The 17,866-nt window shown below is 45.9% G+C and overlaps 1 protein-coding gene across 8 annotated transcripts in view; it reads left to right on the top strand.

The window, feature by feature from the left end:
• Nucleotides 1-16,761, top strand: part of LOC143652226 (uncharacterized) — a 43,087-nt gene extending 26,326 nt beyond the window's left edge. The window contains exons 3-9 of one of the 8 annotated variants that reach the window (XR_013160514.1): nucleotides 10,280-10,346; nucleotides 10,983-11,121; nucleotides 11,988-12,038; nucleotides 14,577-14,772; nucleotides 15,164-15,315; nucleotides 16,000-16,046; nucleotides 16,506-16,755. Coding sequence is in view for 1 of the 8 variants with exons in the window: in XM_077123582.1 (XP_076979697.1) it covers nucleotides 14,734-14,772; nucleotides 15,612-16,040 (468 nt within the window). In the remaining 7 variants the exon portion in view is untranslated. Of the gene's footprint in view, nucleotides 1-10,279; nucleotides 10,347-10,982; nucleotides 11,122-11,987; nucleotides 12,039-14,576; nucleotides 14,773-15,163; nucleotides 15,316-15,491; nucleotides 16,047-16,505 lie in introns of all 8 variants that reach the window. The other 7 variants (XR_013160513.1, XR_013160517.1, XR_013160516.1 and 4 more) reach the window with 7 other exon arrangements.
• Nucleotides 16,762-17,866: the final 1,105 nt, after the last annotated feature.

Raw genomic sequence — 17,866 nt, 5'->3', positions numbered from 1 at the left:
CTATTTCTATCTCCTGATGGCCTCTGTTCCTAATTGAAATTCTCCAAATTCATTCATTAATATTAATTCATATAAGTGAGAACATACAGTATTTGTACTCTTATTTCTGACTAATCTCACTCAGCATAATATTCTCTAAATCTGTCCACATTGCCACATGCTTCATGACTTTATTCTTTCTTATATAATATTCCATCGTGTGTATGTACCACAGCTGCATAATATTCCATTGTATGTATATGCTGCAGCTTGTTTAGCCACTCCTCTGTTGATGGACATTTGGGCTATTTCCATCTCTTGACAATTGAAATTAATGCTGCTATAAACATTGGTGTGCAAATGCTCATTTGTGTCCTTGCCCTCCTGTCCTTTGAATAGATACCTAGCCATGGTATTGCTGGATCATATGGCAATTCTGTACTTAGCTTCCTGAGAAACTGCCAAACTGCCTTCCACAGCAGTTGTACCATTTGACATTCCCACCAACAGTGGATTAGTGTGCCTCTTTCTCTACATCCTTTCCAAACACTTGTCATTTTCTAATGTATTTTTTTTATAATGGCCATTCTTGTGGGTGTGAGATGATATCACATTGTGGTTTTGATTTGCATTTCCCTAATAGCCAGTGAAGTTGAGCATCTTTTCATGTGTGTTTAGCCATTTCTATTTCCTCTCTTGAGAAGTATCTGTTCATTTCTTTTGCCCATTTTGTAATTGGGCTGTATGTCTTTTTGTTGTTGAGTTGCAGAACTTCTTTATATACTCTGGATACTAGACCCTTATCTGATCTGTGGTTTCCAAGTATTGTCTCCCATTGTGTAGGGTGCCTTTGTACTTTCTTGAAAAAAATATTTTCAAGGAATTGAGAAAATTTTCTTGACCAAAAGGGGGAAGAGTGAAATGAGACAAAATAAAGTGTCAATGGCTGAGAGATTCCAAACAGAATTGAGAGGTTATCCTGGAGGTTATTCTTAGGCATTAAATAGGTATCACCTGTTTAGTTAAGGAGTTCATGGAGAGGCTGGAGGGAACAGCCTGAAAATGTAGAGCTGTGTTTCAGTAGCCACGTTTCTTGATGATGATTGTATGATGATATAGCTCTCACAATGTGACTTTGTGATTGTGAAAACCTTGTGTCTGATGCTCCTTTTATCTACCTTATGGACAGATGAGTAAAACATATAGAATAAAAATAAATAATAGGGGGAACAAATGTTAAATATAGATTGAAATGCTAGTGATCAATGAAAGGGAGGGGTAAGGGATATGGTATATATGAATTTTTTTATTTTTTATTTTTTTTAGATACCAAAAAAAAGGTAACCAATGCAAACACTCCTGTTTTGATCATTCCGTTCAACATGTATAATCAGTAATTCACAATATCATCACATAGTTGCATATTCATCATCATGATAATTTCTTGGAACATTTGCATCTATTCAGAAAAAGAAATAAAACAAAAACAGAAAAAAATAATACATACCATACCCCTTATCCCTCCCTTTCATTGATCACTAGCATTTCAATCTAAATTTATTTTAACATTTGTTACCCCTATTCTTTACTTTTATTCCGTATGTTCTACTCATCTGTTGACAAGGTAGATAAAAGGAGCATCAGACACAAGGTTTTCACAATCACACAGTCACATTGTGAAAGCTATATTGTATTAGTTAGGGTTCTCTAGAGAAACAGAATCAACAGGGAACACTTGCAAATATAAAATTTATGAAAGTGTCTCACGTGACCGTATGAACACAGAGTCCAAAATCCACAGGGCAGGCTGCGAAGCCGATGACTCCAATGGATGGCCTGGATGAACTCCACAGGAGAGGCTCACCAGCCAAAGCAGGAATGGAACCTGTCTCCTCTGAGTCCTCCTTAAAAGGCTTCCCATGATTGCATTTAGCATCACTAATTGCAGAAGACACTCCCCTTTGGCTGATTACAAATGGAATCAGCTGTGGATGTAGCTGACGTGATCATGACCTGATCCTATGAAATGTCCTCATTGCAACAGACAGGCCAGCGCTTGCCCAATCAGGTGAACAGGTACCACAACTTGGCCAAGTTGACACCTGTCCCTAACCATGACATATATCATTATGCAATCATCTTCAAGAAACATGGCTACTGGAACACAGCTCCACATTTTCAGGCAGTTCCCTCCAGTCTCTCCATTACATCTTTTTTTCTTTTTCTTTTAAAATTTATTTATTAATTTAAAAAATTAACAAATGAAATAAAAATTAACATAGATAATCAATAATTCACAATATCATCACTTAGTTGCATATTCATCATTTCTTAGAACATTTGCATCCATTCAGAAAAAGAAATAAAAAGACAATAGAAAAAGAAATAAAATGAAAACAGAAAAAAAAATTATACCTACCATACCCCTTATCTCTCCCTTTCATTGATCACTAGCATTTCAAACTAAATTTATTTTAACATTTGTTTTCCCTATTATTTATTTTTATTCCATATATTCTACTCATCTGTTGACAAGGTAGATAAAAGGAGCATCAGACACAAGGTTTTCACAATCACACAGTCACATTGTGAAAGCTATATCATTAATCAATCATCTTCAAGAAATATGGCTGATGGAACACAGCTCTACATTTTCAGGCAGTTCCCTCCAACCTCTCTCTCCATTACATCTTGAATAACAAGGTGATATCTACTCAATGCATAAGAATAAACTCCAGGATAACCTCTTGACTCTGTTTGGAATCTCTCAGCTATTGACACTTTGTCTCATTTCACTCTTCCCCCTTTTGGTCGAGAAGGTTTTCTCAATCCCTTGATGCTGAGTCTCAGTTCATTCTAGGATTTCTGTCCCACGTTGTCAGGAAGGTCTACACCCCTGGAAGTCATGTCCCATGTAGACAGGGGGAGGGTGGTGAGATTGCTTATTGTGTTGGCTGGAGAGAGAGGCCACATCTGAGCAACAAAGGAGGTTCTCTTTGGGGTAACTCTTAGACCTAAATTTTAAGTAGAAATTGACCTATCCTTTGTGGGGTTAAATTTCATATGAACAAACTCCAAGACTGGGGGCTATATATAACTCAGCCTATAGCTTTGGTTGTCCACACTGCTTGTGAGAATATCAAGAATTCAGCTTGGGGAAATTGAATTTTCCCCTGTACTCACCATTCCCCAAAGGGGTCTTTGCAAATCCTTTTCCACTCACTGATCAAATCACTCTGGGATTCATCGGGGCATCACTCTGGACAAACCAACAAAATCTCATGTCCTACCTGAGATTCCAAGTACTTATGGTGTTCAATCAAACTATCTACATAAATTATATTAGGAAATGCACTAGTCAAAATATAAATTTTGTACCAAATAAACATTTTTTGCTTTAGTCTCACACATAAGTTGAAATTTAAAAATATTAATTACCATCTATTTTCAGCACCCTGCAGTAATGACATTCCTTTGTTCTTCCTCATGCAAAAACATTTTTAAAATTTGTATATTTAGTCACTATCATCATACACTCTAAGCATTCCTAGATTATACCATCTCAGTGTTTATCGTCTATCTTTCTGAAAAGAAGTTCTTGACTCTACCATCTTACCTTTAGTTTTTTGTCAGATGTATATATATATTTTTCCCTCTCTCCTTTTATCTTTTAAATTATCATTACTCTAAAGCTAAAATTGTGAAATTGTAACCCATGTCAAGCTCTGAAATCTGTTCTACAACTAATTGTGTTGCTGTGCTTTGAAATTTATTGCTTTTTTGTATCTATGTTATTGTTCACAAAAAAAGAAGGAAAAAAGTTTATTGTGTTGATAAAAAATATTTAAGCCTTCCAGCCTCCTGTATTCTGGAGCTGCTAGAAGGAAAAAATTCTGAGAAAAAATTCTCTGAAATATGTCCTGTAAGTACTTTTTGAAGAGTGCTTTGAGAACTATTGCTTTTTATTTCTTTGGTTTGTGTATATACTATACAATAAAAAAGTTAAAATAAATAAAAATTATCGTTACTCATGTTCATCAATTCTGTGCTGTCCTTCACATCTCCCTCTCTTGCGTGGTTTTTCAGGTGACAGGACTCCCTTTAGGATTTCTTGTAAGGCAGGTCTCTTTTGTTGAGTAGTTCTCTCAATCTCTGTCTTTAAGATTTTAATCTCTCCATTTAAAAAAAATTTTAACATTTTTTAAAATTGTGAAATATAACCTATAAATAAAAAAGCAATAAATTTCCAAGTACATTTTAACAAGTAGTTATAGAACAGATTTTAAAGTTTGGTATGGGTTAGAGTTCCACAATTTTTCGTTTTTTCTTCTAGCTGCTTTAAGACACCGGAGACCAACAGAGATATCAATATAATGATTCAGCTGTCGTACTCACGTGTTCAATCCTTTCTTCTCTGTTGTACTCCTCCTTCTCTTAAAATAACGTATATACATAAAAGCAATAAATTTTCATACACAGCGCAATACTTAGTTATAGAACAGACTTTAGAGTTTTAAATGGGTTACAATTCCACAATTTTAGGGTTTTATTTCTGGCTGCTCTAAGGTATTGGAGGCTAAAAGAAATATCAGTATAATGATTCAGCACTCATACTTGTTTGTTAAACCTGACTTTCTCTATATAACTCCACCATCACCTTTGATCTTTCTCCCACTCTTTAGGGGTATTTGGGCTATGCCCATTCCAACTTTTTCATGTTGGAAGGGGCTTTCGATAATATGTGATAGGGGGATGGAACTAGTTGATATTCTGGAAGGGCTGGCCCCTCTACATTTCTGGAGTTATCTGGTCCAATAACCTGTCTGGAATTTGTAGGTTTTGGAGTACATGGAACCTTTTTTGTAGAATCTTATATAATGCCCTCGGTGTTATTTAAGATTGGCAGGAATGTTTTTGGTTGGGGTTTGGCAAGTTATGATAGATAGCAATGTCTAACTGAAGCATGTGTAAGAGTGACCTTCACTGTAGCCTCGACTCCATTTGAACTCTCTCAGCCACTAATAACTTATTTGTTACACTTGTTTTCCCCCTTTTGCTCAGGATGGCATTGTTTTGATTGTTTTGATCAGGATGGCCCACGGTGCCAGGGCCAGGCTTATCCCTGGGAGTCATCTCCCATACTGCTAGGGAGACTTTCACTCCTGGATGTCATGTCCCATGTGGGGGGTGGGGTGGGGTGCAATGGTTTCACTTGCAGAGTTGGGCTTAGAGAGAGAAAGGCCACCTCTGAGCAACAAAAGAGGTCCTTCTCGCCCTCTATTTTGAAGGATAACTTGGCTTAGTATAGAGTTCTTGACTGGCGGTTTTTTTCGTTCAGGATCTTAAATATATAATACCACTGCCTTCTTGCTTCCATGGTGCCTGTTGAGTAGTCCAAAGTCAGTGTCATGTATTTTCCCTTGTATGTAGTAGACTGCTTTTCTCATGCTGCTTTTAGGACTTTCTGTTTCTCTTTAACATTTAACAGACTGATTAGTATGGTCTTGGAGCTGGCCTCTTTGGATTCTTTTTGGAGTTTGTTGGACCTCTTTGATTTGCATATTTATGTCTTTTATAAGGATTGGGAAGTTTTTCCTGATTATATCTTTGACTAACCTTCCCTGCCCTTTACTTGTCTCTTTTCCTTCTGGGACCACAATGATTCTTATATCTGTGCACCTTTTGTTGTCTGTCACTTCCTTAAGATCCAGCTGTGTTCTTTTTACCTTTCTTGCCATTTGTTCTTTTGTGTGCTCTAGTGCAGTTGTCCTGTCTTCCAGCTCACTTATTCTTCTTTCTGCTTCTTCGAATCTATCCTGTCTCTGGTATATTTCTAATTCAGTCTACTATATCTTTTATTTCTGTGACATCTGCTATTTTTCTATTTAATCTTTCAAATTCTTCTTTATGGTCTTCTAGTATCTTCCTGGTATCCGTTATTTATAAATATTCTTGAGTAGTTGTTCTGTGTTCTGTGTCCCCTTCCGAGTTTTGATTTGGTTGTTTGGCTACGCCATTTCTGTTTGGATCTTCACATGCTTTGTGATTTTATGTAGTGTTTGGGGCATTTGATTATCTTAGCAAGGTTATTTTGCAAGTTGGTTTCCTTCACTTATCTGAAGTTTTGTATTTACTTGGTTTTGCACTGAAGGTTTCCTTTTGCACTTGGTTTGTCGGTTATTCCCCACCAGATCTAGGTCTGGATCTCATGTAGGGGATATACTTTAACTTGAGAGTCTATTAAGAGCTAGACTGGGTAGTTCAGTGGTAGAATGGCCACCTACCACACAGGAGACCCAAGCTCAACTCCTGGCCCATGCCTGCCCAAAAAAGAAAAACAGAAGAGTAAAAATATGAAAAAAAAACAACATGAACAACACATCTCAACAGTGGTGGGCCCCAGAATCAGAATGAGATACCCCAAGATATATTGTGAGTGGACCCAGACTGGTGCCCATAACGGGAGAGAAAAAGTTTAAGAAAAAAAAGAAAAAGAAATGAAATAAAATATAACAATATAAAATAAAAAATAAGAATAGAAAATAGAAAATTTCTATAAAAATAAAAATAAAAAACAATGAAAAAACAATTATACTACTAATAAAAATATATAGAAAAATGTATTTTAAAAGGGGATTAAAAAAAGAAAAAAGAGTATTAGGAAAAAATATTAAAAAAATAAAAACCTAGGAAGTTAGGGAGTTAGGCTGCCTGCACTTACTGCGTTTCACCAGCAGGTGGTGCTCCCGAGGCACCTCCTTCCTCAGCCCCACCCTCCCGGCTGGCAGGGGCTGGAGGACAGCGTGTATGCGGGGGTGGGGGTGAGGTGGGGGTTGGGGGGGACTACTACCCACTGTGGTGGCCAGATGACCCGTCCCTGCTGGTGGGACTGGGAAGCTGACCAGTGCCCAGGGATCAGCCGACCTGCAGTGCCCAGTGCCTGGGGGGTCTGCCAGACATGGCACCCAGGCAGGCGACCCGACCTCCTGAGGTGGACCATCGTGCTCCCTGCAGGCGCTTTCAACCGCAGACCCACGCGGGAAGATCTCCCCAGCTGGAGCAGAGGGATGGTCAGTTCCCTTGGATGGCACCTGCCCTCACGGATCACAGCCACCAGACTCATCCCAGTCTCCCGTCTCGATCCCCACACCTCTCTCTTCCCCCCAACTCCCTAGAGAGCCTGCTGGGTCATTCACACCCGAGACCACAGTCCGGGTCATTTCCTCCTCATCCCCAATCTTGTTCAATGCAGTAGTGGTGAGCTCAATTCGCTCCGCTCCACCATCTTCCCAGAGGGCTTCATGTTTTTAAAAATTGTGATTCTGTATTCCTCAGGGTTCTACAGGAACTCTGATGAAGGTTTTCAACCTGTTAGATTGGGGCCGGGTGACTAGTACCAGCTGAAACAGAGGTGGAGGTACCCCCTTCTCTACAGAGTCTGAAGGATGTAGGAGGGACACTGACCGCCAAGTCTGGGGACACGTGCACTCCTCAGAAGCCTCCCTCTGCACACGGGAAGGAGATGAGGAGTGAGGGCTGGACTTCCCAGTCCTTGAGATGTTCAAAGTGACTCACTATTGTGCAGCTGTCGACACCTTCCACAGGGGCACCCCAGCTTCCAGAGCCCCTCACAGTGGAGTGGTGAAAAAGGCGATTTGTTTCTTTGCATCAGGGCTCCCCTGCTCCAGGCCCATATTTGGACTGCTGTCTCACAGCCAGCCCTTGTCTTGCTCGATGGCATGGCTGAACCAGAATTCTCAGGGGACAGAGCTCCCTTGTCTGAGGACAGAATGAGCTGTCAATTCCTGATGACATTCTCTCCCCAGGCATTAGGGACGTCACATGCAGAGGCCCCTCTGACCTGGGCTAAGCCCTGAGGGATGGCCTGCATCTCAGCCCCTGGGCTTTGCCACTAAGGAGGTGACTAGGAGCCTGTCCTTTCTCCCTCGCCAGTGGAAGGCCCTTCCCTCTCCTGGGTGAGGGCAGACTGGAGAGCCAGTCTCCCTCAGGACCCTCATCTCCTGTGCCCCATGCCGTCCTGCAGGTCATCAGACAGGGTTACTGGGATGTAAAGCAGACACTCACACCTGGACAGGGTTGCAGCTGGAAGCTGCCAGAGCAAGATGCCAGGTGGATTCTCATGTTTTATGCTGGGGCTCATCTTTTCTAGGAATGAGTGCTGCCACCCACCCAGGAGTCAGGGGTTGTGACACTCTTGGGGAAGTGGGGAGCCCCCGTGCTGGCTTGTCCGGAGTACCCTCTATCTCTAGCCCACTTTGCTTTTGGTCCTATAAAGGAAGGAGGCAGGGCTTGGGAATGAGTTTAGGGCGACCCTGAAATCTGATTTTCATGGTTGAAACACAAGCCCTATTACAGGCTGAGTGGTGAAGCACATTGTTAGATGTTTTTACAGTTTAGCGTTGTCAAACTGCCTCCACGCTGGAAGATTTCTTCCTCATGACAGGGCCAAAATCTTCTCTTCCTTCCAGTGACAGTTTCAAAAAAAACAATTACTTTACATTTAGATTTCATTGGGTAATGGAATGTTTAATTGGCAATTTAATTAATATTGATTTAATTTAATTGTGATAACAAGAACATCCTTTATAAGTAAGTTTGCTAACAAAAGAACTGAGTCTTATAAAAAAAACTTGGAGAAAGGTGAATGGGTTTCCTAGAGAATAGTCTACCAGCCATGAGCATTTGCCCTCACTTTGAATAATATCAGTCAGTATGTCTTCCAGAGCCAGAGGTGTTCTCCAATATTCCATAAGCTCCTGTACATTTCCTAGTCTTCTCTGCCATTAAATTGGGGCCAGATGACTGGTTCTAGCCAGTGAAACTTTAATGTTCTGTCTGCTTTGTAAGTCACTGTTGCAGTGATGATGTGCAAGATGTGGGAAACTTCATAATCTGAACCCCTTAAATGACTGAAACTGAGGTAAGCACTGGGATTTGCTTTTTTACTGAAGATTAATATGTTTGAGATAACCACTCAGGTTTGATTTTTACTGAGACTTAATAAGTTACTGCATCATAATCTTGCCTTTCCTATCATGTGATATTCAACTAAAGAAAGAGAGTTCATAAATTGATAGGGTAATTCAACTGAGGTAATGAAAGTTCATTTATCTGAACATTTGTTTGTTTTTCTTCTCCCAGTGTGTGTGTGTGTGTGTGTGTGTGTGTGTGTGTGTGTGTATCCCCAGTAACTAGGGAAACAAAAGATACAAAAAAGTCCATTAACTTGTTGCCAGTCAGCTGGCCCAAAAAAGGTAGCATTGGGCTGACTGTATGCTGTGAGCAGAGCTGGGGCTTGGGGAGGTGAGGAGAAGATGGGTGACCGGGTCCCTCCACTTGCCACCATTTCACTTTTTTGGTACTTTTATGTAAAGTCAGTCTGGAGCAAGACTGAGGGAATGCACAGGATGCGTCCCTTCGGAGAGCAAAATTAAGTGGGTTTAAGTAGGTCAAAGGAATGCCAGAGCCTATGAAACAAGCCTGGACCGTTTGAGCAACAAAATAACTTAGCATTGGGTTCTCACCCAAAGTATATGGATGAGTCCATTCTGATATAATGATTTGAAGAAACAGATTAATGGAGGAGAAGAGACAAATCTTCCATGCAGAAGAATTTGGAATAGCTTATGTAGGTCCTCTGCCCTCGGGAGGCAAAGCCTACCCCTCAACCTCCAAGTGTGGCCCGCACACAGTGACTGTCTTCCAAAGAGAACCCTTTTAGGACAAAAAGAGTCTTTTACAGTGGAGAGACCTGACAGTCAGCCCGTGAGCCAGGGCGCCATGGCCAGCACCAACAGTGAGGTCATTGTTGATACAATGCGCCCTCCACGGGGTGGGAGGGGAGTGCTGCTTTATCTCTAGCGTCCGCCTCCCCCAGACCCATAATCCCACCTAATTACGAGGAAAACATCACCTTCCAATAGAGAGGCATCCTACCAAAAACTCTCAAGCTCATCACAAGGGCAGCCCAGAAGAGCCTAAGGTTAAAGATCATGTGAGGCTGTGGGTGGGATCAGCCCAAGGACATTACAGCCGCCTGAAAAAAATTTGCACTTTAGCTAATACCAAAACAACAAAGTAGTAAGTCGATTTCTTTTTTACTGGAAACATTTCTTTGCCTTTAAAATGCTTTAGTTCTGCCTGGCCGCATGTCCTTTTCTCTGAACCTTTGATGCACGGGCCTCAGCATGGGTGTTCCAAGGAACTCAGCCCGGGAGAGACTGATTGGTCAGTGACAAGCTGCTACACTGCCCATGTTAAGAAGTGATTCTCTTTCCAGCAGGACTTAGCAGGCCCCATCCCATACGGATTCTTGAAGAAAGCAAGTGACATGAAACTCCAAGGAGGTTTGTAATCTCTTGTTCTCAAGAGGGTTTGCTCTCCTTTGGGTGTGTGAGATTTTTGTTTTGTTTTTAACAACCTCACATTTCTTAGGAAAAGCTCTCTGAGTTTGTGTGAACTTGGGCAAATCAGTCCCCACTCTGGACTTGTTTCTTCACCAGCTGAAAACGGGGGGAGGGGGTTTGAACTGCACAGGTGCCCCTAAGCTCCCTTCTGCCTTTCACATGTCTGACTTTGTTGATGAATTTGTACGGTATTTTAATGATGAGCCTTCCTTACGAGAAATGACTTTTGTAGGAAGAGCTAAGTGAGAAATCACTTACGTAAGAAATTACTTTCTGAAACATTGGCTCATGGGCTGCATTCATGTTACAGGCTATTGGCTGGTTTTCTTTTAACTAAACACTGGAAAACGTTCTAGATTTATTTTATTGAGCTGTAATTTACTTGCAGTCATGTGTACCCTTTTTGGTGTATAGCTCTGAGTTTCAACAAGTGCATGCAATTGAGCAGCCACCACCAAAGACCAGAGGGCCACCTCACCCAGATAGTCCTTGGGGCCCCTGGTCTCATCAACCCTCCCCTCGCACTTTGCAGCCACTGATGTGTGCTTTTCCCCTGTTCACTTCATATCTCTTCAGTGAAGTAAAGAATCCACTACCTGCTCCCTGAGCCATGGCCGGGCTGCGGCATTGCCGCTCGGGCTGCATCCGAGCAGCATTCCGTGCTGTCGGGGCCGGCTTCCAGAAGACACACAGAAACAGGCTCCGTTGCTTCCAGGTGCTTCTCAGCTCCCCACATCACTTCTCTCCTGCTGGTCTTGGGGGTTTCTGGGGGAGGGAAAGAAGGAGGCAGCTGGCTTGACCCCACCAAGTGTGCCTGAGACAAGAAATACTTGTGCTGAGCCCAGACACCCCCCTGGAAATATTCTTCCCAGTGGTTCTTGCTGTCATCATTATGGGACTTGTTTTCTCTTGCAAAAGCTAGAGACACTGAGGGGCACCGTTCTCGCCTGCCATGCCGGAAACCTGGGTTCAATTCCCGGTGCCTGCCTGTATTTAAAAAAAAAAAAACAAAAACAAAACTAGAGACATTAAAATTCCAGGGCTTTAAGTGCCAACAAAACAGTCCCTTTTCCAGGCAGCCTGGGTTTACTGGGGAAGGGTCTAGAGTATCTGACCCCAGACCTGGGTTCTTCTGAGAAGCTTCCTCCAGGAAGGGTTCGGCACTGGTTGCCATGTGCCACGATCCTCGGGCTTCATCAAGAACAGGTGAACGGGGCGCTACCGGGTGGGGGGAATCGGGCCATTTTAGTCCCTTCTGATGCGATGGTGACCGCGTCTGGCCACAGGGTTCTCCCCTTGCTGGATTCCTGCCTCTACTTTTCCCATTGGCAGAGAGGCCTAGATTGCATGTTAGTCCCTCAAACCAAGCCCTCTAGAGGTGGTGCCTTCTCTGCTCAGGCTCTGGGAAAATACCTGCTCCTTGCACCCTCCCAGCCTGTCGGGGCCACCTACCCTGTGAGTCTGAGCAGGGCAGAATCTGGAAGCTTGGGCAATGGACACCCCTGTCCCCTTGACTTTGAAGACCAAGCTGCTGTCTGCCCACCTGCAGAGAAAGGAGCCTTGAAGCCTTTCTTTTTCCAGGCCAATCACAGAAAGATTCGCATGGACTTTGTCGAAGGTATTTGGAAAGAGGTGAGTCCTGTCCTGGGCTGGGCCAGCAGTGTCCATATTCTCCCAGTGCCGGGGTTTCACGCAGGCCAAAACTGAGGAATCCTTTCCTTCTGGATACAGGATACATTTTTAAATAAAATAGGCCACCAGGCCTTTCATGGCCTCCTTGGAAGTCTCCTTGCCCTTCAGCCCTTCCGTGGCTAATCGAAGGAGCTGGGCTTGGTGGCTGGGACATGGGCCAGGAAGTTTGTGGTTGAGTCTGGTGAGTCTGGTGAGTATTGACTCAGGGCCTGAGACCAGGACATGTCTTTCTAATCCAGAGTCCTGTCCACGGGTCCCCACCTGCTCGGCCAGCTCCTCTTGGTGTGTTTAGTGTCAGATGAGTTAAGGGACAGTTCTCAGGCACGTGTCAGCATGTGCAGATTGACCTTCCACAGGGTGGGAGGAGAGTGCTGCCCTTTGTGCTAGCCTTTGCAGAGGCCCCTTTCACCCCTGGGGCTGGTGCTCAGAGTAAGAGCAGGTTCACTCAGGGCTGAGTGCTGGACAGAAGTCCCCTCTGAGGCTGGCAGGACAGGGACCCTATTTCCAGGTCTTGTTGTAAAGCCCCTGGGTTCAAGGGGATGGTTTGCAGCTGTCACAGTGTCTAATCAGGGCAGGGCTGGACTGCATGACATGGAGGACACATCACACCCAGAGGAACCTCGGGGTGGGCAGGCCTGGGTGCGAGGTGGCTGGGCGTGAGGGCTCTGTGGGCCCCCCAGATTTAGACTTGAGTGAGCCTGCCAGGCCCCACTGCCTTGGGCCTTTCCCTACAGCTGTGTTGGGGTCCCCAAGATCAGCCCCAGGTTTGATGATGGGCTGGGAGGCTCATGGGACTGTATGTGGTTTTTTGTTACAGCAAAAGGCGACAAAGCCAAGTCAGCCGAGGGAGGAGGTGGTGGGCAGAGCTTAGAAGAAGCCAGGTGGGGGTTTCCAGGAGCCCTCCTCTCGGGGGGGGGGGGAGGGGGGTTCCATGGGCCGCACTGGATTCCTCCTGCATTGAGTCATGAGGACGCACATGAGGTGCAGCCCACCCGTGAAGCTCCTTAGGGATTCAGCACCCAGAATTTTTTTTTATTGGGGACTGGTCATGTAGGCCCCCTTGGTGTGGCACATACAAAAATTCCAGACTCCGAGAAGGAAAGCAGGGGCTCAGCATAAACGACATCATATCTACAGTTTAGGCACAGGGAGCCCCTTTTACCAGATCCAGCAGGGTGGGGCTCCTCTTGACACCCCAAGTTCTAGATACCAGCCAAGGGCCCTCCTTGCAAGCAGGCCTTTCTAAGAGGAGTTGTCTCAGCCGTGCTATTTTAGTTTCCTTGTTGCTAAAGCAAATACCATGCAATGGGTCGGCTTAAACCAGGGGAATTTATTGGCTTATGGTTTGACGCTAAAAGAAAGGCGTCATCTAGGCAATGCTTTCTTCCCAGAAGACTGGCATTTGGGGCTGGCTTCTGACCCTCCTCAGTCCTGGGCTCCTCTGTCATATAACAAGGCGCAGGGCGGCCGCTCTTGGCCTCTCTGTTCTCTTCCAGCTTCAAATCCTGACTGCTCCCTCAGCTTTCTTTTTCTTCTCTTCCTGCCCTATAAGACCCCCCAGTAACAGGATTAAGAGCCTTCATGGGTCAGGTGGGCCACACCTTAAGCAAAATCACCTCCTCAAAAGATCTTACTTACCATGGATCACACCCACAGGAATGGATTAAGTTTAAGAACATGTTTTTTGCAATACATGCAGCTCCGCATTGCCACGCCTATTACGTCAGCTCCTTTCTGCACAAAGGTTTACTGTATTTTTCAAAAAATGTTTGCTGTGATGGTCAAATGGATTGTTTTTCCTCTTTCAATTAAAAAAAGAAAATTACTTGGCCTGGAAGATTGATAAGACCTCTGGTTCATGGATGGTCGGCCAGCCTCAGAGGCAATTCAGCTGTGGCTGGCACCTGGGCTTTCTAGGGTGAGATGCCACATGGGCCGGAAGGTGGCTTGTGTACCGGTGAGTCGTTTTAACCAGGACCCAGTGAGTTAGGGTTGGAGCTCAGCTTTTCTGCATCTACTGGTGTCTGTTGGCTTCTGTGTGGTTCCAGAGTGGATCTCCCACCCAACCCCCTCTTCCCCTCCCATCCAGGAGTCGGTACTTGAAGAGCCCCTTGCCTGAGTCCCGACACTCGTGACAGTTCCTGAAATTGAAATGACGTCAGCAGCTGACTGATTAGGGTTTTTAGCTATTTTCATTTTTCTTAAAATTAAATAACAGTTCATTTATGAACTGATCCAAGATGAAATGAGCCGCTTGGAAGATTCTCACTAAACAAGGGAAATGCTGCCCTCCCCCACCACAGGGCTGTTGCCAGGGGTCCCTGCACTGGCCTTCCAGGCCCTTCTGACAGCCCGTGTGTGACTGAAGCCACAGTGTTAACCAGGGGTGAAGCAGTTGGGAGTGTAGACAGGTTTAGTCATATACCTAAGTACAATGCCCTGTCTGTCTTCATGGGGGGACCTTTCGCATGTCCACAGGACCTTTCAACACAGCCCTGGAAGTGGACAGAAGGTCTAGCTTACCCATAGGAAGTTCCGGAAATGATGCTGACGTGTCAACTGTCCACATAAGTACAGGGGATTTAGAGTTTCTCAGGACACCTTTACTGCTAGAGCCACTCAGTCAACGAAGAGCATGGACATAGAAGGTGTTAGGCGGGGAGAAGAACAAGTGGTAAGTTCTGGTGTGAAGGGCACAGAGCGGTGGGGGCTGGCGGCATTATCAGACATCCAGAAAGCTCCAAGAATGGGAGGTGTTGGGTTGGCCCTTTCTGGGAGCCAGATAACCAGCCACAGCTTCTGACCTGGCATGACACCCCTTTCAAGACCAGATTGGGCAATGGCCTAGTTCTTTTGTAAAACAAGGAACATCTGGACTTGACATACTCATTTCAGCTTTATTCACTCTTCAGCCACCTACTGGGTGAGGAGCAGTGGGGGCTGCATGGAGCCTCCCAAGCCCTGCCCTGCTCAAGCAGCTGTCAGAGAGGGAGCCAGGGCAGGGGAGAGTGAGCAGGATTCAGCTAGGGGCTGACTTGGCATCGTCCTCGATTTCCCTTCACCAGGAAAATGGCTCCTTGCCCTTTGGAAGAGACGTTAAGAGAAAGTGGCAGAGCTCAGACCCACAAACGGTGGGCAGGGCTGGCTTGGGCCGGCAGTACCCCCAGGACTGAGTCCAGGGCTTCCAAATTACGGGGCCGGAGCTAAGCTGCCCAGGGTCAGTGGGTTCCCCCCCACCAGGCTTTCTGGGTGTTGGCAAATGTTGATCACATGCATTTGGGGGATTTTTCTGCCACCATCAGGGATGGAAAACTGATTTGCTTACATAAGGAGTGTTATACTTTATCCCCCAGTAGAGATCACTAACTGGCTTAGAAACACTTCTGCCATCAGTTTTTAGATCCTTACGATGGTGAGTTGGAAGAAATGCCTGCTCCTTCCGACTATAGTTTCAGCAGTTGATTTCTGGGCAGAATGCACTGTAATGTGGCTTCATCTATGCTTATGACAAAGGATCCAGAAGGTGTTAAGCTGGAGGACTCTCCCTCGTCCAAAATACCGGACATCTTCCTTAAAGCCACAGGCTGGGCCCCCTCAGGCCTGGAGGCCGCCGATGTGGACATGCTGCCCATCAGTGAGCCTAGGCCGCCAGTCCAGGACAGCGGCCCCGAGGCAGGAGGCTGGGTCCTGAGGTGTCCCCAGTGGCCAGAGGACTCGAGGATGACTGAGGAGTGGGGGCCCCCAGCAGCCGGCCCCTTTGCTCCCACCGAGATCCCCCATGCCAGCAGCCATGGGCGGAGCAGGGCCAGGGCGTCACGGTGGCTACCCAGACTTGGAAATGAGAGAGACAAGGGGCCCAAGCTCTCACTTCTCAAGAGAAAACTGGAACTTTTACTTACAGAGCCTGAAAGAAATAAGAAAAAGAAGCAGTATGTGGCCTAAGTGAAGGTAAGCTGATCCCATCCATGGAGGAAAGGGTCCCCAGAAGTGCAAGGAACCCTGGGGCTCAGTGTGCAGCAGAAGTGAACAAATATCTTGGTGAAACCCTTGGAGCTTTTTATAGGTCTTGAAGTAGTGGCCTGCCTTCAGAGGTGGGTTTCCAGTTCAGGCAAAGGTGCTTTTCCATGGATGCCTCTCATTCCCATTATATATTCTTGTTTTTATTTATAAATAAGTAAGAACCTATAGTTTTTGTTCATACACTTTAGGAAGAAAACATCTGCTGAGCACTAGTTTGGGCTCCGTCTGTCAGAATGATTGTGGTCTCAGCATAGTAATGTCTAGAACTCATGAACCATGGTTCTTTTGCCAAGTTGCTGGGCGGTGTTTGCTGAGCCCTTGTGGTAGCATCCCAGCCCCAGAGCAGGTCTGAGGTTCTGATGCAGGCTGGCCTGTCTCCCTCCACAGCTGCTGCCGAGGTCCTGCTGTCCTCCTCGAGTCCAGTGCCCTCCACCCTGCCCCCAAGACAACACTTTCCCAAGGGCCAATAAAAGTGAAGTCAGCCAAGAGGAGTTGCTCATTCAGCCTGTGGGGGTAGATCAGCACCTCCTGGGCGAGTCCTTTGTTGGCCCCTTCTTGAGCCTGTTGGGGCCCTGCCTGCGCTAGGTGGAGCTGCCCCGTCAGCAGGTGCCGGTGCGGGGAGAGGGGACCGGGAGTGGGCAGCAGGGTGCTCTAATCTCACTGCCTTAAATAACACCAGGACAAATGGGGCTGGTGCCAGGCTGTCCAGCTTGACCCTCACCATGGTCCTGGTGGAGGCAGCTGGATCCCATTATGGGGAAAGAGGATGGAATGCCCTGGGGGGGCAATCAAGGTCATCAGCTCCTGCATGGTGGGGCCAGGGTGAGAGAGTTGCAGTTCCCAGGGGTCTCCCTGCCACCACTGGACCAGGCCCAGTATTTGTATGGAGGTGGAGGTGAGAGTGGGGGTGGCAGCAGCCACACAGAAGGCTTGAGCAGGTTCTAAGACCGGCATGCTCACAGGCTCACATAGGAGGCTGTGAGTAAAGGCCTCAAGCACTCCTGGTGACATCTGTACTGGAAGCCCCTGGCTGTGGGGGAGGCACAGACCTGGGCCTGTGGTTTTCAGCCCCTCCGCCCCCTCACCACTTGTCTTTTAGGGTCTGAGTGTCTGGAAGCTGGGGCTTTTGTTCAGCCCATTTGCCCGGTGCTCTCATTTCCTCCTGGAGTGGGGCCTTTACAGTTTGTAGGAAAGCATTCCCTTTCCTGTTACCACAGTGAATTTCTATGTCCAGGCCTCACGGGCAAAATAGGCAGGGGGCATCTAGGAGCTCAAATAGTGGCTGTTGCATGTGGAGGGGGAAGGGTCCCTCACTATTGTCAGGGCAGTCTAGGTCCTCAGGTGAGAACCCACTGTGCCCTTCAAACTCAACACAGACACACCAAGAACCCACCCTTATTGGCACAGAGAGAAACATCAGGAGTGCACACTGATTTCCATCTAGGGTGGGCCTTGGCCTGGAGTCCAGCCATTCAGGGATGCTCTGTGCAGTCCTGGTGGACTTGAGCTCTCAGCCATTAGTGACATACCTAGAAACTCTAGAGGCCACCTGAGATTGGGATTGAGGGACAGGTTTTTATCTTGAGGTTGGCCTTGCTGGTGGGACCCATTTGAGACAGTCTGAGCCTCCATGCCTGGGTGGCTGCTGATGCGCTTCATCAGGCTGGGGAACAAGATTTACCCCAAGGCCTGGGTGGCGCAGGGTAACAGAAGGCCAGACACGTCTTTTCATAAACCAATGGCACCAT

This window comes from Tamandua tetradactyla, chromosome 12 (genome assembly GCF_023851605.1).
Source record: "Tamandua tetradactyla isolate mTamTet1 chromosome 12, mTamTet1.pri, whole genome shotgun sequence".
In the NCBI taxonomy this organism is placed as follows: domain Eukaryota; kingdom Metazoa; phylum Chordata; class Mammalia; order Pilosa; family Myrmecophagidae; genus Tamandua; species Tamandua tetradactyla.
Note: the sequence above shows the minus strand (reverse complement) of the source record. Positions and strands in the feature narration are given on the sequence as shown.